General features: G+C 43.0%; 3 protein-coding genes across 3 annotated transcripts; 1 reads left to right on the top strand and 2 right to left on the bottom strand.

Moving 5' to 3' along the window:
* Positions 1-833: 833 nt before the first annotated feature.
* Positions 834-10,629, top strand: LOC146260920 (heparan-sulfate 6-O-sulfotransferase 3-B-like). The gene is made up of 2 exons (XM_084667975.1): positions 834-1,787; positions 9,510-10,629. Exons 1-2 carry the CDS (start codon positions 1,246-1,248, stop codon positions 10,219-10,221), a joined length of 1,254 nt encoding a protein of 417 aa, XP_084524101.1. The 5' UTR covers positions 834-1,245; the 3' UTR covers positions 10,222-10,629.
* Positions 10,630-13,707: 3,078 nt separating this feature from the next.
* On the bottom strand, positions 13,708-14,703 carry LOC146260919 (2-oxoglutarate receptor 1-like). The gene has a single exon (XM_084668470.1). It carries the CDS (start codon positions 14,701-14,703, stop codon positions 13,708-13,710), a length of 996 nt encoding a protein of 331 aa, XP_084524596.1.
* A 2,235-nt stretch (positions 14,704-16,938) lies between these two features.
* On the bottom strand, positions 16,939-20,275 carry LOC146260918 (kelch-like protein 41b). Its single transcript, XM_084668014.1, has 6 exons — positions 19,058-20,275; positions 18,646-18,803; positions 18,317-18,424; positions 17,770-17,955; positions 17,493-17,639; positions 16,939-17,340 (listed from the first exon to the last, which is right to left on the bottom strand). Exons 1-6 carry the CDS (start codon positions 20,168-20,170, stop codon positions 17,229-17,231), a joined length of 1,824 nt encoding a protein of 607 aa, XP_084524140.1. The 5' UTR covers positions 20,171-20,275; the 3' UTR covers positions 16,939-17,228.
* Between the last annotated feature and the right edge of the window lie 1,266 nt (positions 20,276-21,541).

Below are 21,541 nucleotides of genomic sequence, written 5' to 3'. Positions count from 1 at the left end.
AAGCCTTTGATGGAGGGCGTTTCAGGAAAACAAATACAAAGCCTGAAATCTGTAAAAGCTTAAGAAACGTGCATGATATTAAAGCTTACCAGGAGCATGTTGTCATGTGATGCAGGATGTTGTGGTTTTAGCAATGTGTAACTTTCATTAAAACGTGATCGTATTTAATCATTTCAGGGTGTAATTGTACATGTGATTTCATTTGTGATATTCCAAGTGATTTTTTAGGTGCTGTTTGACCTGTCCATGGTTCTGAAAATGGAGCCTTCTCCATTGTACCTTCATTGAACCAATCACCACTTCATTGATTGTTATTTATTACCAGAACATTGTCATAGTACTATATCGGATTCTATGAATTGCTTGCTGCTGTTCATGTTTTTGTGTTTTGTGATGGGCTAGGAAAGCAGGGGTTGAAGTGTTCTAGCTGCCATGGATACGATTATTTACCCATCTGATTACTTTCTATCTTTTTCCACAATAAAACATTGAAATGCTTTGTTATCATGCTCCTTCATCCATTACATGACATTGGAAGAACCAAGACGTCCCAGGAACTTGTGTCGTGCTACTTTAAACGGCATGATCCTCTCTCTTCTTCACAATATGAAACTGACGAAAGAGAGAAAGAGATAGGACAAGGGGGAATTAGAAAGAGCAAGAGTAAGATGGAGAATAAGAGAGGGGAGAGAGGGGGGGGGGAGAAGGAGAGAGACTATTTGAAAGAGAAGGGAAAAGATAGAGCGAGTGTGATGCCTAGCTTGTGATTGGTGGGCAATATAGACTAGGAGCTTGCACGCTGAATCGGGACAGTTTGTTTTACATACAGAACAGTCGGAGCATCATCCTGCGTTCTTTATGAGATTATGTAGTGTTCTAAAGCGAATGTCTTAGTTAGTAGGCATCTGACAGTGTCCTTGAGAGAAGATCCATAAGCGGATTTGCACAGCACCTCATAATTTGCATACTTTGTTTGCAAAATAAATATGCATTTTTTAACGAGACCGTGCGCATCGCACCATAGTGGACGTCGTTTGTCAAGTTTCACACCTGTTTTTGGAAGTGCGGGTTACCCGTAAGTAAGCCTAGTAGCCTACTATATAAATGACACACCATAAAAAAACACATGACAATAGTTTAGTCTAAAACAACCTAAAGAAACGTGAATCAGACATCATAGTATAGACAAGGAAGACATAGACTACTTATATCCCTTCAATGGCATGACTTGTTTTTCAAGTCGCAATGGAGGAGAAGTTGAACAAACTCTTGCTGATTCCGATTCTGGGGGTTCTTTTTGTTATGATTGGATACCAGTATATCTGCCCCGCTGGTAGTAACTCATGTCACTTCAGCACTGGGGAAAAGTTGAGTGATGTGTACAGCAAACATTCGAGGAACGACATTTTCGTGGACCAAGAGATCGACAACGACGGTTCTTCTAAGATCCAGTCCAAATTCAATTTCACTGACCGAGACCTTGAACGCCGCATAGACTTTAACATAAAAGGAGACGACGTTATTGTGTTTCTACACATCCAAAAGACAGGGGGGACCACTTTCGGAAGGCACCTTGTTAAAAACATTAAACTCGAGCAACCATGCGACTGCATGCCTGAACAGAAAAAATGCACATGTCACCGTCCGGGCAAAGAGGAATCGTGGCTGTTCTCCAGGTTCTCAACGGGGTGGAGTTGTGGGTTGCACGCAGACTGGACCGAACTCACGAACTGTGTGCCAGCAGTGATGAATAAAAAAGACAAGAAGAATGTCCAGAGGAATCGACGGTGAGGTGTCAGAATTATTTCAGATTTTCATCTCTCATCATAATTATAGAGGCTGCGTGTTTGTGTGTGTTTGTACCTGCGTAAATGCGCGTGCGCGCTGTGTAAAACATTATACCATAATATTTAATCTAGCCGTTTTCCTGCTCAGGAAGAGATTGCGTGTACATTGCATTTGTTTGTTTGTGGGTCTTGATCCCTCCTTTAAGCTTTGGGGTGGATGCTTCACGAGGATATTAGGTGAAAGCGTATATTTGGGAATGCATAATCCCAAAATGTTTCATCGCTGATCATTGATGACGGAAGTACATCAAGATTTTCATAGAACAGCAGTTCCTTTCTCACAAATCTATAAGGCTCTTAAAACGATTTTTTTTTTGCATTGAAGCACAATATTGTGTAACAAGGCCGTTTTTGCAAGAGTGGTGCAAAAAAGACTATAGTGGATTAACAAATCACCAACTCACTTCCCATTAACTGTTTCACTGAGACTGTGTCACCTCAATACTCTCTGTCACTGACAGAACATGATAAATACATAGGAATAACTATTTGCGGAGGAGCGTCTGAGTTTTCTGGTACTGAGTTTAAGCCAAAACAAGGCCTGCACATGTATACCAACATGCTGGTGTCTGTCCTAGACCTTATTGAGACCCAGTCACCATGTGCCTGCTGTTGCCCCTAGCCACCTCCACTATCTTCCCGAAGGCCTTCCCTATTACCCAGGTCTAGTGCCATACTCTGCCAGACCATGCCTGGGAGAGCTTTGGAAACACTATGTGCATTGGACACATTGTTGGTGATTAACATCCTTAATCACCAACCCTGCAGTTTTAAAGAAACATATAGTGAACTGACTGGGCCTGGTGTTACACAGAGCTATAATTTCTCCCCTTTTTCCTGCCACTACCATGGTTGCCCATGCGCCATGCAAGAACACAATCCATTATTAGCGAAATAATGGGTCAGTGGGTCCGTTGTAGCCCGCACGCTGTTCACACGTTCTGTGTGTTCCAGCCTCCTTTAGAACTGCCTCAGTAGTTCTAAGCAGGCCACCCTAGCACGGTCTCTGAAGAACACTGGGGAGGAACAGTGTGTGACCTTAGTAGAGATCTCTGTATTTGACCAAAGGGACAAGAAAACACAGGCTAGGGGTCAATGGTCAATCTTATTAGACTTCATGTAGTCAGGGCAGCATAGCAAACCACTGGTTTAATGCATAATGAATAAACAAAAGCCAATGTTTGGGAATGAGACATTATCAGAGACTAGACATTGACTCAAAAGTATCCATTGCTCCAGCTGCTACTGGACATAGTCCAACACACAATCCTTCAGCGTTGTCCATCTGTTTGCAATGGTCTATGGCATGCAACTATTGCAGCTGACTGAAATCCATTATTCAGCCTATATGGTTTTAATCTGTGGTGAAATTCCTTTTTGCGATCAGATATTATCAGATTGTTGAATACAGGCCAGAAGACTCACTAGGACTTAGGTCATCTTCATCTTCCACCATATTTCCAGAGGTCCAAAACTCACACTGTGGGTAAAAATACATCTGGTGGTACATTTCAGACATTAATCTGGCTCCTCATTTGGCTCTGTCAGTATCTTAAGTAAGCATTAAATCCCAAACCCATGTAGAGACAACAGAGAAGGATTTCATTGAAAAGAATACACCCCCCTTCCCCTTCTCCACAGATAGATGTCATTGAAATTAAAATCACACTCCTCAATTCAGTGGTTGGCACAGACACGGTGTAAGCCTACCCCTACCCACATGTACAGACTCAACTGACAATCTCAACACGGTAGAGAAATCTGGGAGTGGTGCTTTAGGGTCCTATAGAGTGTATAACACTAAAACTAAAATAAAAATGAAGGCGTTGATGATGGAGGCTGATTGATACAGGAAATAGATCTAAATGTTGGCGGACCACTACTCTGCAGCAGATGTCTCTCTATGAGGTGTGAGTTGTTCTAGATTCCTCCATGTTCCATAGGATTAATCATGGATGCACAGTGTCAGCTACAGTGTAGAGAGACCCACTTTGTAAGTTCTGAATACAACATCATTATCTAAGGCCAGACTATTTGTTCAGGGTTTGTTGAGGGTGCAATCTAAAAGATGTGACCGGTGCATGGGGGTTGTTGGTTCCAACAGTTGCTTGCCTTTTAACACATGGTTTAGGCGAAAATGGAGCCCAGGACATGGTTTTAGCAGTTGATTAGCGAGGAGAGAGAGAGAGAGACCCCCAAAAGGTCAGTCTGTCAGAGGGTGTTCACTAAATGGAGGGGATAGCATTTATGATGCAGACTCTGTAATGCTCCCTTTAAACAGACTATTGCGACTGGTTGGATTCTTGTATAAAATGTTATTATACATGCGAGAAACTATTCATCCCATAATACTTACCTACAGACAGACAATATTGTGAAAATACCCTGTTGTGGAAGTCAGAGCATGCATAAATGTCTGTCTGGTGTTTGTGGTGAGGTATTTTGAGAGGATCTGGGTAAGCTCCACACCATCCTTAAGGGAGATTAGGAATGCCCAAAGAGGAGTTTATTATCAGGGGAGGGAGATTACGTAGGATATCCAGATTTCTGCAGAAACCTGTCGACTTCATGTCTTTATGAGACATGTAACTATGCCTGGGGATCTGATATGGATAGATGGAAATCAAACTTATTTTTCCTGTCTGTTCTTTCTGATTTCTTTGCATTAGAAATTTGAATATGTCACCCCTTGTATTACAGTTTTTTTAATCAGACATTCTCTATCCTGGGTTAAAATAAATAATGAAAGTTTTAATGATAATAAACATGTGATGATGAAAAGTGCCAAAGGTGTCAAAAAGAACTAAAGAACTTACTAAAGAAATAAAGTGACTAAAGCTTTAGTAGCAGTATCATTTGCAGTTTCTCCAAATGTCTATTTTCTCTTTTCGTAATCATGGACATGCTCACACACCTCATCAAATCTACCCATAAAAATTCTCATTTTTCTCTTGTCTCCACACCAGCATCCCTGGGGCTTCTTCCTCGTCCTCCAAAAATAGCATTTCAGATCTGAGACCAGTGGAGACTACAGCACAGCGCTGTCCTCCCCCCTCCCCACCCCCCTTCTGTCTCCCACTGCATCAGAAACGGATCGTTGTGCCGGATTGTGTAACATGCCCTGTCTGTTCTCTCCTGTGGGCTTTGGGACTAGAAAATAGTTCACTGTGAATGCCCATTGCATGTGTGTTAGTGAGTGTGAGTGTGTTAGAGAGAGCATTTAGCTGTGTATAAAAACTTTGGTATTAGTGTGTGCAAGCCCTAACTGGCCTAGCTCCCTTGATGAGGCAGTGATAGATGAGTCAAAAATATGAATAGATTAAATATGCAAGCCACCATTACTCTATGTCAGCCAGGAAAGGGTTGTTAAGACACCCCTGTATCTACAGTACAAGGATACGTTATTCCCTTCTGTTGTAAAACATCAATCATTGTGTAAAACAAATGTTACAGCACTTCCCATGTCAGAATCATAATCATGGATTATAGCATCCTTAGTGAAGACAATTCATGATTCGGTATGAAAAGGAAAGAACTTGAGTGGATGTTATTACAGGTTTGTGAGTTTATTCAATCTGTCTGTCTGTCTGTCTGTCTGTCTGTCTGTCTGTCTGTCTGTCTGTCTGTCTGTCTGTCTGTCTGTCTGTCTGTCTGTCTGTCTGTCTGTCTGTCTGTCTGTCTGTCTGTCTGTCTCACTACCTTTCTCTCTTTTATCAGTCTGTCTTTTAATATTCTCTACCTCTCCCTCTCTTTCTATTTCTCTCTCTCACCCTCCCTTTCCTACCCTGTGGTGCAGTGAGACATCATTAGGCGAGCCTCCAGGGGGGTGGGGGGCAAGCTGGCAGGACTCTCCCCCATCTCCACATGGCCTCGGCTCAGACTCCACACTGCTAGTCCAAACCTTTCCATCTGATCATTCATATTACCAATATCAAGGCTTACACCATGATATATAAAAATACCTGCTGTCAAATTTAACAGGATATGCCAACTGGGTCATTAGGTTGGGGTATTGAGGGGAAAGGATGTTAACAACAATATATTTGTCCTGACCTACAGTATATGAGTGTACAGACAATATAAGAAATATCAGCCATAAACATTTGTTTACTGTAGTTTAGAGTACTTTTAATGTCCCAAACTGGGAAGTTCTGATTTACTTCTGCCAGGGTCTGATGTTGTAATTTGCTTACACATATCCCGATATGACCTGTGCAACTGTGATACTCTCTCTAATTCCGTATTGTTATCCATCATTGTTGGGTTATCAGTCACTCAGCACTTACACTCTGAGACTTCCAGCACTGTCTAAGGACACATAGTTTCAAGATGTCCCCCTGTCTGGAGAAGGACAGGGAAAGGAGGCGGACCTCCCCTCTTTGGGTGTGACAAATAAAGTGTGCTTACAAACACCCTTCAGATGTTCTGCAGGGAGCTCGACGAGCAACACTCTAGTGAGGTGTCAGAAACAATCTGTCGGGTGTCGGGGTTGGTGGCTGGTCAACTGAATAAGGTTGGCCATTGTGTGGGAGAGGTGGACGTGGGAATGCAAAGCTGTTTATGTGTGTTTGTTTGTCTGTGTGTGTCACTGGTGGCAGTGTGGGGTTATAGATGTCCAGAATGTAACGCAAGGCTGCTGCGTTGACGTTGCTGCTATTACACCTTTGAATTGGATTTGTACCGACTGTGTGGTGATGTCTCCACACCCATTAACACTTTAGAGTTTTTCTGGTGTAAGTAGACTTACTCACATCCTCTATCGTCCACTTGCATAGTGGTAAAGGATCGTAAAGGCAGGGATGCCAGAGTTGACAATCCTTGATGAACATTAACATTTAAACTTTCGGAAAGATGGAGGAAGCTCTTTACCCTTGGACGAGAGGCGTCACAACAGGCTTCATATTCTGGTGTAATGGTTACCACTTAGCCTACCTGAAATGAGCAGTGTTCTCACAAACCAGTTAACGCACCAGCTTCCAGGAATGGGCATCTCTGGAAGCCTGCCGTCCTTGATAGTCCTGAATGAGAAGTGTCTTGCTGATATTGATCCCTTGCACCTCATTTCCTCCTCGTTAGGGCCTGAGCTCATTGAGGGCACAGAGCAGGCAGACAAAGAGAAGCATCAAGTTCACCCTGCCATCCTGGGAAATCAATGAGGATCTGTTTGTGGTGAAGATTAAGGTGACCTGAGGATCAGGGGGATGTGTTGAATTGAGTTGGCAACTTGGCATTAACTGCAAGGTTGTCTGACAGAGATTTGGCTGTTGCAGGGCCATGTTGATAAGAAACAAACAAACGGTATGGTTTTAATCTAATGGGTCATTAGAATGAAAATTGTCATAATGAGTTATGCAGTTATTTATCTGCTTCTTCCCAAATCTCCAATACAGGTCAAAAGATCGGCCGTCCGCAGACAAAACAGACAATTTGTCTGCGTGTATATATATATATATATATGTATATATATGATAAAATGTAGTCCAAGGAATATTATTTTTTCCTTTTTTTCTTCCCTTCATTAGAATTTGAGTAATCATAAGCATCTAGTGAAATGTAGAACACCAACGCCGGTATCAGGATTCAATCCATGTGCTCCATTACTCCTTTAAACAGCCATCTGATATGGTTCCTCCAGATATCCCCTTGTGTAGCGGTGTGTCTGCATAGAGTGGCCAAAGTGTTTCAGGATCAGACCAAACAGTCAGTTATGGATGACAGACAGCCTCTTATCTTATGAGTGGGATATGGCAACTGCTCTGGTAGTGAAAAAGTTAACTTTTAGCTGACTATGATAGATATGTTGATAATATTGATGCATTGTGAATATACTATAGTTGAATACGATTTTTTTTTAACATGCTGTTTGTTATTCTAATTGCCAAGTTCATTTGAGTTTCCTTTCATTATCGTTTCCCATTGTATGCTTACTGAAAGAAAATATACAAAAGATTTCACAGTGTGGATTGAAGTCCTTTGGGGGACTGATCTGTTAGAACAAAACAAGCTCTGCTCATTTACAGACTCTTCCCATGATCCCTGTGGAACCCTGTAGCGGTTGTTCAGGAACGATTCATCAAACGTGATTACTTTCTCAATATAGTGTTTAAATTAGGTCCATTAAGTAATCAAATTACATTTTCATCATTGTAATATTACTGACTGTAACAAGTCTAAATTTAGATATGTTTTTTTTCATTCAAGGTGTTAATGTTAGAATCTAAATGACCATGGAGCGACGGTCAGTTGGATCTAAGTCATGTAACTATAATTTTTGTTTGGAGGGTAGCATTTCCAAAGATATGGTTGGTTTGTCTTTCTATGTTTTACTGTAGAATTTGGTAACCCTTGCACAGTCCCCTCTGCTGGTCAACTTTGAGTAGTGTTTTTTGTGCCTGTGCCAAGGGGTAAAAATGGAAGTTGAAAGCATAATTCAATTTTACCTATCTTTACCTATCTTTTTCCAGAATAGAGGTGGGATGTTGTTTAATGTCATCTGTTCTACACTGATTGATAGAACCATTAGAATAGAATACCATTTTTTGGATCAACTGTTGGGGATCAACCTTGACCTTCACAATCCCTCTTTACCTATATTTGATCCAGACAAGTAACCTAAGTGTCTGACATTTTCTGCTTTATGTCAATAGGTCACAATGAATGAATAGACAGAAATGTCTGCCACGCATGGAGAGATATTGATCAGACTGTCTTGTGGTTAGCTGTGCTGATGAGGGAGACCAAACAGCTCCACGTCCTGGTATCTCAACGTCTGCATCTCTGTCAGTGTGGATCTAGAGGCTCCTTCACACGTTGCCAAAGTGGTTTGATTTCATTTACAGAGTGCACTATGGATATCCATCGAAACATGATGTGCCAGTGTTTTTGGATTCTGTACTAAATAATAATGACCTAATTGTGCTGACCTTTGGTCGAATAGGAACACACTGACATATTGTAATGACCTACTTCTGTAGTCTTTCTGGTCTTGACATAAAAAACATGGCTGCCTGTAACTCTATCCTACAGTATACTTAGTCCTAAATGCTTAACCGTGCTGTGTAGAACATGTTGACAAAATAACACACTTTAGCACAAATTTGTCACCCTGTTATTTTTTACAATAAATTATATATTTGTCACCCTGTTATTTTGTACAATAAATTAATAGAGTCAGGAAAAGTCTGTAATGGCCCAGAAAACCTGATTACCTTACTCTATTTAATGGATGTCCGGTGATTCTACTGTATCCTTAGCGTATCAGGAGCGTTTCTTTATGAACATTTTGAGTGTTGCTATTCTTTGAAGTGTTCAGATATACATTTGAAGTCGCTTCCTGTGTTTTAGAAATGCTCAGGTGAAAGTAGGAGAATGAATAGACCATAATCTTTTTCTACCTGTCACTGGTTCACAACAGTAAGCTCTGACTGCAACATCAAGATGTATGCACAACAACAAAATTCTAGTAGTGACACTTTGATTAGACTTTAAACTTCAGTCAAGTTAGACTTTGGCCAAAAACTTTGGGAAATCATCCAGCATGTTGAATATGTTTTGCTCACTGACAACAACAATCATGACCCAGCCCTTAGCCCTCATGCACAACAGAGTCCCCATGTGGCGTCACATCTCATTTTGTCCCTCTGTCTCTTTCTGCTTCTGCAGGAATTTCTACTACATCACCATGCTGAGGGACCCGGTCTCCCGCTACCTGAGCGAGTGGAAGCACGTGCAGCGTGGGGCCACCTGGAAGACCGCCCTCCACACGTGCGATGGCCGCTCACCCACCGAAGACGAGCTGCCTGCCTGTTACCACGGTGACGACTGGACGGGCGTCACCCTGAACGGGTTCATGGACTGCCCCTCCAACCTGGCCAACAACCGGCAGGTGCGCATGCTGGCCGACCTCAGCCTGGTGGGCTGCTACAACCTGTCCTCCATGAGCGAGCAGGAGCGCGGCCGCGTCCTGCTGGCCAGTGCCAAGGCCAACCTCCGGAACATGGCCTTCTACGGCCTGACAGAGTTCCAGCGCAAGACACAGTTCCTGTTCGAGCGGACGTTCGGCCTGCGCTTCATCCAGGCCTTCACGCAGATCAACAGCACGCGGGCGTCCAGCGTGGGCGTCGGGGAAGGGGCGTTGCGGCATCGCATCGAGGGCCTCAACGCGCTGGACGTGGAGCTGTACGAGTACGCTAAAGAGCTCTTCCTGCGGCGCTACCAGTACAGCCGCCAGAGACAGCACCTGGAGGAGAGGCTGAGGCGGAGGCTGGCGAGGAAGAGGCAGCACACAGCCTCCGCCTCGCAGCGCAGGAGGCTTGAGGAGGGTGAGGCGGTAGGGACCACTGAGGACTACGGTAGCCAAGTGGTACGCTGGTGAGAGGAGGACTGGGTGTGTAGCAGCTGGCCGAGGGGGAGGAAAGGCTGTCTTCTCAAGTTGTTTTCAGTTCTTTCTCCCCCAGTTTCTCTCTCTCTAGTTTTTCTCCAAATCTGGAACTCTCTAAGCAGCTCCATCTTAGACTTGCCTGTACTTTGGCGGCCATGGGGCCGCTCTAGTACAGCTATGCAGATGAGTCTTGCCAGAGTTATCTTGGACTGACCACTAGTGTCTTACTGTGTTTAATGTATGCTTTTAGTAAAACTAGTCATAATGCAAGATGCATTGTCTTGTTGTGCATTTCACTTTTTTGTTATTTAAACCTGTCGCCCTGTTGACTTTATTCAATTACCTTTCAACATGGTGTCATTCTCTAGCCAGTCCAATTACAGTTCAGTATGCATCAAGGAATATAAGAAGAATTTATTTGCAGTAGAGAAGTCCAATAAATATGTGCATTTGTGCTTTATGGAATGTATTTGCACCTGGGCTTTATGTGTGTGTGTGTGTCAGTGTGTGTGTGTCATGGGGGATTATTCTTCTCTTGAGGATAAACATGACATGTTAGCTCTTTATGATAAGGCAACATGCACACTCAACATTTTAGATTCATAGTCTCTACGCATGCATTCTTTCACCCTCAAACCCAGGCTGATATAAACGCTGGGGGCGTTATAGACAGGATGTCAGAAATGATTCAAGTCCTTTCATAACATGGGGCACAGAGGTATTTCAACCATTACACATTATTCACTGGCAATACAACTTCAAATTGATCACCTCAAGCTTGATTGGCCATGTGTCATTCCTACAACAAAACAGCAAGCTGTATAACTGCCTAAATAAGTGGGACTGCTACATTCTCAGCTCTGCATGCCTACCCACGATTATTTTTTTAAAGACCTCCTTGTAGGCCTTTGTAAATACTGTGAGCGTTTGTATGACACTTCTATATTTACGGCTCCACTGTGACGGCGCAACAAGAAAACAAACACCAGAGACGAGGCTCAAAAGAAAGAAAATGCTGTATTTTTGTATAAGTGCGTTCTTCAGTCAACTACACCAATTATTTATAGAGACATCCTCCCCTCATCCGTCATTCTTCCCCTCCCCCTTGTTACTCTCCTCAATCCTCTTTTGTAGCCTCCATCAGGACCTTCAGGGTACAAACACAGTCGTTAGTGTAATCCTCTCCACCTGGTCACCCTGGCGATGCCTTTACTCCGCCTCACCCCCCATAGAGGGCGTAGCAGGCCTACGTCCTCTTACAATACACTGTCTAAAGCCCCAAGAGATGTGGGACCCCCGGGACACTAAATACACTTCAGCCAAACAGATCCTATTTAAGGAAAATGATTCTGCTTTATGCGTTTGGGACAGCCTTACACTCAGAAGCTTGAGAACAGAAACAAAGGAGGAGGATGTAGAGGTAGGAGGTGTAGGAAATAGAGCAGAGGGAGGGGGCGTACTATCAAGTGTGTCCTTATACAATAATACCCCCTCTCTGGCTCCAGCTCTAGTACTCTAGCTCCTTGCCTATCGTAGTCGGAAAAAGTCTGACAAAAGATTTAAAGAATCCTTTTTACCGTAAATCTGCAAGCCACTGTTAGCCAGGCAGGTCAACTCAGTTCCTGTCACGAGTGAGGAGAAGTCCCTCGAAACTGCCATTCTTCAAACCACTAGAAAATAGTTTTTTCTTATTTGAATGACACTAACCTTGATATGTTCTGTAAACGTGAAACAATACTTGCCATTGTCCTGTAAAACTGAAGGTTCTGCCTCGATATTGTTATGTAATGGACGGCATTCCAGCCAACCCCTCCTAGAATCATTCCAAGGCAGGTTTGAAAGGTGAGTAATATATGTGGTTCTCGGTTATGTCACAGTCTGAGTTAGAAGAGAAGAGGTACCAGCTCAGCTCTCTAAAACGGGGCCTGAAGACTGTCTCAAATTCAAAATAATTCACTTCCAACCCACACAGTTCAACTATGAGTCATACATTTTATCATACAGAACAGTCCCCTCAAACCAAATGCATATACCCTAATGGGAATTTTATCTCATTTTATATCTAATTTCCTCTTACGTCAATATAATAATCGCATCATTAAAGACTGCAACTTGTATCATATATCTTCAGACTGCAGAGGAACTGTGCCCAACTAGCTAATTGTACCAGTATAATTATGATAGGTGAGTGTGTCGATATACGTGATTGATTATCAAATGAGGTATGACATTAGCAGATGACAATAATTCTAAATAGACAACATATCTCAGAACATAGCACACTGATTTATGCTACATGTTTTTAATACATTTTTGATAAATTGATATTGAACAATGCACTTTGTTTCAGCATACCTTGTTCATGTAAAGTGGGGATGACCTGGAATTTAAAGGGGGATGCTAGAGAATGATAGCCTGGCTGCCAGCCCAACTTTACATCAACACAAAAAAATGTGTTCGGGAAGTTGGGTCTGGAGGGTCTTGTATTGGGGACAACTACAGAAAACCCAGAATTGGGACGGACCAATGAAATTGCCAGGGCGGGCTTTATACGATGATGGACAGATGATCAACAGTAACGTAATCAACAACGTCACGAAAGAGCCCTTGGGTTGAATTCGTTTTCAACAAACAACATAATACGTTGCTCTGATTGGTTGTAGGTCTATCCAATTGAGCGTAGAGGCATTTGTTTTATGAGTTCGGTTGAAACACGCTCCGTACTCAAAGACCAACGGAGAGTTTTCAGACTCATATTCTGACTAGAATTATGAGTATGACAACGTCAGGCTAAGAGAATGACAGTGGGTGGCTACAAGTTGTGTTGTTCTAGGAGGTTAATTGGTCTTTTTATCTGTCTGGTAATGAGGAAAGACAAATTAACCAAGTGCTCAGATGAAGCATAGGTTGTTGTTGGAAATGTTTTACAAGTCATTGTGAAACACTGTTGCTATGCTCCAAAACAATCGTTTTGTTTTGCAAGCTCAATTAGAAACTAAGGTTTCCGCCTTTGTTTCCTCAGAGTTTCCCTTCGAGGAAATGGCGCTGGTCTCTTCAACTGTCTAAAGAAGACACTATGTCAACATACCTCACAAGGACAACACAGTTTCTCAGGTAAGGAAGTCATAAATCAGTCATATGACATTCCTGATTTAGATCAAAGACTAAGGTCTTTCACATGCGTTACAAAAACAAGGGGCACTGGGTGGATATTATTTTTTCAAAGGAACTGTTGTGACAGGATGAAGTCTTATCCAATTTACAGTAAGCACCGACTGGCATCTAACTTCCTCCTCACATATCATGCAAGGTGTTTTACCCAGACAATGCCAATTCTCTGTAGGTGGTACATGCCCATATTCAATAGACGAGAATTACAGTGCAGTACATTACAGCTTTGGTTTTACAACCAAATCATGATGTTTACTTCCCATCCACAAGAAATGTATAGTATAGTATCCACCAAATTATTGCAGATAGCTACATGCTTTCAGTGGCAGTGTTGGGTCTGGAGATGACTGCCAAATGAAATCTGGACTTAACGTTTTTCAGTTTGAACATACTTTGGAAGGCCTGTTTAAACTTGTCTCCTGCCAGTGTGTACAGTGCCAGGTTGAAGAAGGTATTGAGACCCGCCAGAGGTCGAGAAAGGATGTAGGCCGCATGGACTCCACGGTCCAGCATGCACGGCGTCTCTGGCTTCCTGCGCGTGTCGACTCTCAGCACGCGCAGGACGTGGTAGGGGAGGAAGCACACCACGAACATGGCCAGTATCACCACGTTGGTGCGGCGTGCTCGCGCCCGCCTGGGGTTCTGCGTGTACGGCCCTTTGGCCAGCTCTCGGAAGATGCCGACGCAACACACACACACCACCACTAGAGGCAGGAAAAACCCCAGGACTGTGAGAAGCCATCCGTACCACCACAGCACATCAGGGTCGTTACTGGCAAAGTCCAGGCAGTATGTCTTGTTGCCAATCTCTACCATACTGATCATCGTTAGCATGGGAATAACCTCAGCGGCGGCAATCACCCAGACCAACGCACACGCCAGGATGCTCCACCTCTTCTGCTGTATCTGGGGGGTCCTCAGAGGGTTTTTCACCACCATGAATCGGAACACGGCCAGACAGGTGAGAAAGAGGATGCTGCTGTACAGGTTGAAATGGAAGCCAAAACGTACAAAGCGACACATGAAGTCTCCCAGGGTCCACGAGTCTCCTTTGGTGTAGTAGTAGACCAGGAAAGGCATGCTGAGGACGTAGAGGAGGTCGGTCACCGCCAGGTTCACCATGATGATGCTGCTGCTTGTCCACGGTCGTAGCTTCACCAGGTACGTGCTGATGGCGAGGAGGTTACCCACCAGGCCCACGATGAAGATGAGGGCGTACATGACAGGCAGATAATAGCGTTTTGTTAATGTGTCCACATTGGTGCAGTTGTGGTCTGTGTCGTAGTAGATCAGACTAGCAGACATGGCAGGTGTTGGAGTGGGTGTGGAGAGGATCCTGAAAGAAAATAAACGAAGTTATCGGTATTACATCATTTATTGTGATATATATATGATATATGTGATATTTTATTATTGTGATATACATATTATGACAATTCTTAACCATCTATTGTTTTAATTTTCCAAAAAGAAAGAGAGAAAAATACACGTGCCAGTGTAATATCCTCTTTTTATATTATCAAGACAGACAGACGATTGTCGGAATTATAATTACGTATGCCAGACTTTCAAATATTTATGTTACTCTTTTTCTCTGCCAGTCACACAAACACAAGCATTTATTTTTCTAAGAGCAAATATACAAAAACTATTAAGAACCTCAAAGGACTTTAATTTTTACATTCAGAATATAATACAATACAATATTTGTACACAAACACCCTTGGTGCATGGCTATTTAGCTTAAGTTTTGACAGATACTCACAGACGATGTGAACGCTATCTTGGTCGCCTCAAGACTACTTCTCATTTTCACACTTGTCAACACTACCTTCCTCCATCCCTAACTCTACCATCCCTTCTTCCTCTCCCTTTCTTTACGGTACCTCCCACTTTTGCATTACTGATACAAAGACACCTCCTAGTTTCAAGTTTCAAGTTTTTTATTGTCCGGTGCACAGAACAACACAGGTCAAACTTGACACTGCAATTCTTGGCAATAACTAGTATAACATAACACATAAGTACTAAGAACATGCTCATGCCAGATCATCTGTCTCAGTGAGTTTCAAAGAAAACAATTGGTCATGTACAGTAATTTCACATTGGTGGCCAGCCAATTTCCTTTAACCTGCAAACAATGTGTTGTGTTGTCCAAACACAAAAAAAAGCTGTCCGTTGAAATACCCTCTTTTGCAAGTTTCTGAACTAAAATTGGTGCAGTTGGCCAAGATAGGACACTTCTTCCACGGTATCACGTAAATCGTGCAGTGCTCAAGTGTCTCCCGTAGGCTTTGATAACCGCAAAGACTTGACAACAAATTCGCAAAGCCCTGAATTTTGGTTCCATATTCACACCTCGTTTTTAAGCTTATTTACCTTTTGCATCAAGTAACCTGCAGGTAGGCTATTCAGGTAAGCAACATATGATTGGTCCTGCTCCTCTCCACAGTTCTTATCATTTTCACCTAAATCCTATATTGTGGTTCTGAATCAAAATTTCTAAATAAATCCTAATTTAATATTGCTCACATAATTCCTTCTGTAGCCTATTAAAAATGTTTAGAAGCGCAATTGATTGTAACTAAGTGTGTAAACAGGGAAGTAAGCAGTGGGCCTTTATGTTCCAGTTACAGTAGTGGAGCGTATCAAAGGTGGAACCCTTACCGTCCCTGGTTGTGACTTCATGCCTGAACTGAGTCATTGGATTGGAATTCCATAGATTTCACTTGACGTAATGCTATTGTTCTAAACAGATGAACAAGTATAGTAAGTAGTTTCCCAACATAAGAAGCCTGACAAGAAGTTTTGTAAATGTCTAACCTGGAGCCAATCTGAAATGCAATTGTTGTTTTAGCTAGCAAGATGATTGCAGAGCAGTAAACTCAGTCATCAGATTTCCAAGGATTCCAAAGAACGGTACAGCACTAACGTAATGAAGCCTAGACAATCTCCTTGTGATGCCATTGTATTTTCTCTGATTGCAGATTCAGACTGCCCCAAGTCATTAATTGGATCAAGCACACCTCATATGTAAGCTATTGTATTGCCATCAACCTAAAGGTCATGAGGTGGTCAAGAACATGCATGGAGTTTGTATTTTGTACCCAGATCATTGTTTGCTAATGTTATTCTGCAGAGAATATCCCTCCTGATACAACCCCTTAGATGTTTAACTCCAGTCGGTGTCCCGGTGTCCTGTGTTGGCTGGTTCTTATTTACAGGATTCGAGTCATCAGAAGCCCCCAGAGCACGTTGTGGTTTCTCCAAAACTCCTCACCTTCCAATGAAGTTGTGGGAGCAGCTGTTGTTTTGTTTTATTTGAATCAATTCAAACCCCATTTAATTTGAATGACCCTTTTTACCAGCAATGTCACAGAGAGCTTCATCAATGTCTAAAGAACTGCTCCTAAACCGACTTAAGCTGCAGACATTTAATTGTGTGAAATGTGCCACGCCTAGAATTCCCCTCCCTTACGGAACAAACCATCAATAGTTTGACAATTTGTGTGACAAAAAGAATACTCTGAAAAACCAACAGGAGTTTACAAATATTTATTTTACAAAAAAACTAGAAATGGTGTGAATAGAATTATTATAGAGTTATTAAAATGGAAATGGTTTAGAGGTTGACTGTACTGAAACAGTATTCTCAGAATGAGTAATTGCTATTGTGATATAGTTATTATTGTATCATAACCTGAGTAAAGGCGATAAGGGGATGGCAGAATTTCAGACAGAACTTAAGAGTCCAAATTTAAATTCATGAACAAAAAAAAAACGAAAACGAAAAAGAAACTTGAACAATGTTAGCTAGAATAAAGACGTTTCTAGAGTTTGGCCATTCTGGCAGGGTTGAGGCGCATGGAAACACATGTGGACCCCGCTGCGTAACGCATTTCCCTCAGCATACCACTCCACTGCTTCTTGTCTTCCTCATACCTACGGAAAGGAAAACAACCAATTCAACAGGTGACGAAATAAATGAAGATAAAAACAGACAGAAAAACATTACATTGTCATCATCATGTAAGATTAAAAAAGGTGTTGTTTAAGCAGTACAGAGTGTGAAATGGACTGGGGGAAGGACTTACAGCCAGACGTCAGTGACCTCTGATGGGGCCACCTCTTTGTTCTCCATCTGTATGATGGTGAAGCCCCCCACGGCGTACAGGGCCCCCCCACTGCTCACCAGGTTCAACGAGCTGCGCTCCTGGGGAAACTCAGTGGACTCTGTCCATCTGGGGAAGAAACACCCCCATGGGGTGAGCAGGAGTGAGCAGTACATCAGAAGGGTTGAGGGTACAAATGTTTTCTATACCTTGATTTTAAATGTGTGGCTAAACAGCTAAATAGACCAAATATTCGTACTTGTTTGTTTCAAAGTCATAGGACTCGCAGGCGGCAGTGAGGCCTTCCTCATTGACACCACCAGCCACCACAATCTTCCCATTATGAATGACTGCTCCGAACATGGCCCTGGCTGTCTTCATGGCTCCCAACTCCCTCCAATCTGACTGTTTGTGGTTGTAGACGAACATCTTGTTTAGGGCTTTGCTGTGGGGCAGAAGGGGTTTCCACATGTGAATTTACATGTCAAGTCTATATGTTCTTGTACAATTTTTAATTTTATTCATGACTTGTCTATTACACATTGCATTCAGAAAATACATCTGACATGCAAAGTGTGGTTCTGTGTGAAACAAAATATACCTGATATTTTTGGGCTTTATTTGTGTACTTATCTTTGAGGAGTAACAGAGTACTCTGCATTGACTCAATGGTCTGTCAAAGAGATTATAACGATAGACCAGAAACAGCTGCTGGCCACTCAAACCATTTGGTCATATGGTTTACCACAGACACAGACACACACACACACACACACACACATACACACACACACACACACACTTACTTGTCATCTGTCTTTCCTCCAATGCAGTAGACAAGACCTTTATTGGAGACCACAGAGTGACCATGGATCTTCAGAGGCAGCTTCTTGGTCTCACTCCACTTCATCCTCCTGTTCAAAGCATAGAACGGGAGGTTCACAGACCAGTGAGTTGCAACATACCCTTCAAAGTCTGACATACAAGGAATCATACATTTTATTGTTGAATATTGATAGGAATAAATCTCATGGAAAGGATCACTTTTATCAGATCCTAAACTTCAGGTAAAGTGTCCCATATGGCTACGGGCAGTGTTCTAACAGAGCAAACAACTGAGATTGTTCCCACTCACTCGGTGTCAAAGCACATGACAGAGTCCAAAGACTCATTGGATTGGAGGTCTTTTCCAGCCACAACAAAGATAAGGTTATCATTCTCTCCCATATTGAACAGACATCTGGGTGATGGCATGGGTGGAAGAGCCTCCCATTCAGCTGTAAGTGGGTCCAACTGTAAGGATAGGTACCATTGGGAAAGTACAGAACTGAATTACAGTATGACCCTCCTAAGCATAACATGACATTGTTATCAAATACTCAATTAATATTGGAAATACATCCATGTTACTTCTGAGATCCTTCTTTTTTTAAAGTATGTTTTTATGTTTGGAAATTGTTAGTTCTCGCAAGTTAGGAAACATATGCTTCACAGTATCGTTAGTCAGTGATGAGACAAACCGTGCACATTTAGAAAAACGTCCTTGCCTTGTAGAAGTAACACTGCAGAGGCTGCTCCTTGTTCTCCTCATCTACAAACAGTCCTCCAATGAGGAACAGCTGGTTCTTCTGGGACGCCATAATCACGTGGTTCTTGGGGATCTGCTCTGACAAGGCTGCCAGGAAACATTCATTCTCATTCACGTCATATGCCACCGCCGCCGTGTCGTTGACCATCAGGATGAGATCGCAGGCGTACATGCCATGTCTGCGGTTATCGTTCAGGAAACCAGGAAAGAGGCTCTTCTCCTCCTCGCCCTCCACTTTGTCTGCTCCTTCCTCCCCCTCCTTCTTCTCGGGCTTCTCCGGAAGTTTCCCTCCGAATGCCTCCCTGATCACTTGGATCTTCTTCTGAAGCTCGGGATCGGCTTTGATGATGTCGTCCATCTCCACCTTGTCGTGGAAGTACTTCTCAGGCAGCAGGCGGAAGCGGACGCACTCGAAGGCGTCGGGCAGAACCTTGATCCGCTTGTCCTTATCCTTGCGAACCCAGTTCATCAGCGCCTCAAACACGACTTCCTCTCTTTCAACGTTGAGGGAATCGCCACCGATGACGGCGAAGAGTTCGTGGGCGGCCAGCTGGAGGAACTCCTCGTTATCGGCCAGGGACTCGAAGCGGTCAGCGATGTAGTCACGGGCAGCCACTGCTAGTCTGGGGCAGTTGAGAACCAGGCCCAGCCTAAAGATAGCGAGACAGTTGGACAAAGATAGCTTCTTCTGCAGGTAGTTTACGCACACGGTGAACACCGAGGGGATCTGGAAACGGTTGGCCACGGCAAATATGTCCTGCACATTGTCATCAGTGAGGTCGATCTCCGCTGAGTAGAGGTACTGTATGACCATGTCCAAGATGGAGGGGTTGACATCCTCCAGGACCACCTCTTTGGTATCTTCCAGCTCTTTCCCATCCTCTGTGAAGAATACCTCTCTGAAGTAGGGGCTGCAGGCGGACATGATAAGCTTGTGGCAGGGGAAACTACGGTCGCCCACCTTGAGAGTGCAGTCCACAAACTTGTTCTCATTGAGCAGCTCCTTCAGGCCGTCCTGGAGCAAGGTGCTCTGGAACAGACGTAGCTCCTCCTTGATGGCTTTGGGGTCCATGGTGTGTCAGGCAGGGTAAACAGTGGTGGATGGCGGAGAGGAGGGAGATGGTGACCACAAGTCCTCTTGGTTCTTGGTCCTGGCTAGAAAAGACAGAGCAGAGAAAAGGTTCCCAGTCTGAACACCCTGCAATTTAATCCTGTCCCCCTCTAAATATAGCCCCTTGCCCCAGCCTGCCTCAGTCGAGAGGAATCTGCCTGGGCCAAATCGGCAGGCAAGTGCCCCCTTGCAGCTGTCACAGACTGAAAGAAGCAACTGGCCGTATGGGGATATACCCATGATTCAGATAGGGCAGTTTCCTTTAGCTAACAGTGATTAGTGAATGACAATGCTGTTAATTTAAGCTACCGGCTAGTAGGTAGATGAATCCTAATTACATTTGAGGGTATGATGACAGTTTGCAGTTCAGCATGCCCCTTGTCTTTTCTGTGTTTAAGGCAACACGGGTGTGTTGGTCTGTGATTAACCTAAATCAGGCAATACTTTTGGTCTTGCTTTACAATGTATGACATTTCTTTTGTAAACAGGACATAAATCAGTATGAATGGAAACCTTTCAATTTACTTTTTCTTGAACTCATGAAAGTTACTGTTTCTTGAACTCATGAAAAATGATATAAATCAAGATTGAATTACAACACACTCATTAATATGCTGTTTATGAAAAAGTACTATGATTCTTGTACTGTCTGCAAATTTAACATTTAAATTACATCCAATGAATGAACAAGGGTTTGTACTAAAAATGGCTTTGGAGTTGGTGGCAGCTGTTTCCACAGTCAACAGGTGAGATAGCCTGACAGGCAGTTCTCTCCACCAATCAGCATGGTTCTTCCTTTTGCCTGCCTGTATTGTTCAGAAGGTCAGCATTCAACTACATATAGGAAGGGGCATTGGCTTAGGTTCATTAAATAACTGCTTTATCAAAAAACACAGTATCTTCATGCAAATGTGCTTAATACCCTTAAACTTGTATGAACCTAATGGCAAAAAAGATTCACAAGCTTGTGTAATAGTTTAATACATGAAATAAGGTATCAGACAGGAGACTATCAATGACTTGAGAAAATAGGACACATATTCATTTTTCCAGTTACTATTTCCAGTGTGAATAGAATCTGTGTCAGCTATTCAGACTTCTGGATTGTGATAATGTGTTTGGTGTAAGTGTTGCAGAGTTAGGTAACAGTTTGTGCACTTGTGTGGGTGCTACTAAAGATAGACCAGACTATGGTATTGAGGTAGAAGTGAGGGTGACAGACATAAGAGCAAGTAAGCTCAGTCTTAGTAAGAGGGCAGTGTCACCTCACTCGTGCCATCATACTTTAACATACACTCATACATCATAGCCAAGCTGCTTCAGTTCAGAAGA

Source organism: Hypomesus nipponensis, chromosome 12 (genome assembly GCF_054491055.1).
Source record: "Hypomesus nipponensis isolate SF chromosome 12, ASM5449105v1, whole genome shotgun sequence".
Taxonomy (NCBI): Eukaryota; Metazoa; Chordata; class Actinopteri; order Osmeriformes; family Osmeridae; genus Hypomesus; species Hypomesus nipponensis.
Note: the sequence above shows the minus strand (reverse complement) of the source record. Positions and strands in the feature narration are given on the sequence as shown.

Bases quoted from the DNA above. Each gene is read 5' to 3' on its own strand.
- LOC146260920 (XM_084667975.1), top strand. From the start codon at position 1,246: ATGGAGGAGAAGTTGAACAAACTCTTGCTGATTCCGATTCTGGGGGTT. The intron at 1,788-9,509 runs GTGAGGTGTCAG...CTGCTTCTGCAG, and splicing joins AATGTCCAGAGGAATCGACG to GAATTTCTACTACATCACCA.
- LOC146260919 (XM_084668470.1), bottom strand. From the start codon at position 14,703: ATGTCTGCTAGTCTGATCTACTACGACACAGACCACAACTGCACCAAT.
- LOC146260918 (XM_084668014.1), bottom strand. From the start codon at position 20,170: ATGGACCCCAAAGCCATCAAGGAGGAGCTACGTCTGTTCCAGAGCACC. The intron at 17,956-18,316 runs GTAAGTGTGTGT...TCTGCCCCACAG, and splicing joins GGAGGAAAGACAGATGACAA to CAAAGCCCTAAACAAGATGT. The intron at 17,341-17,492 runs GTAAGTCCTTCC...TCCTTTCCGTAG, and splicing joins GAGGTCACTGACGTCTGGCT to GTATGAGGAAGACAAGAAGC.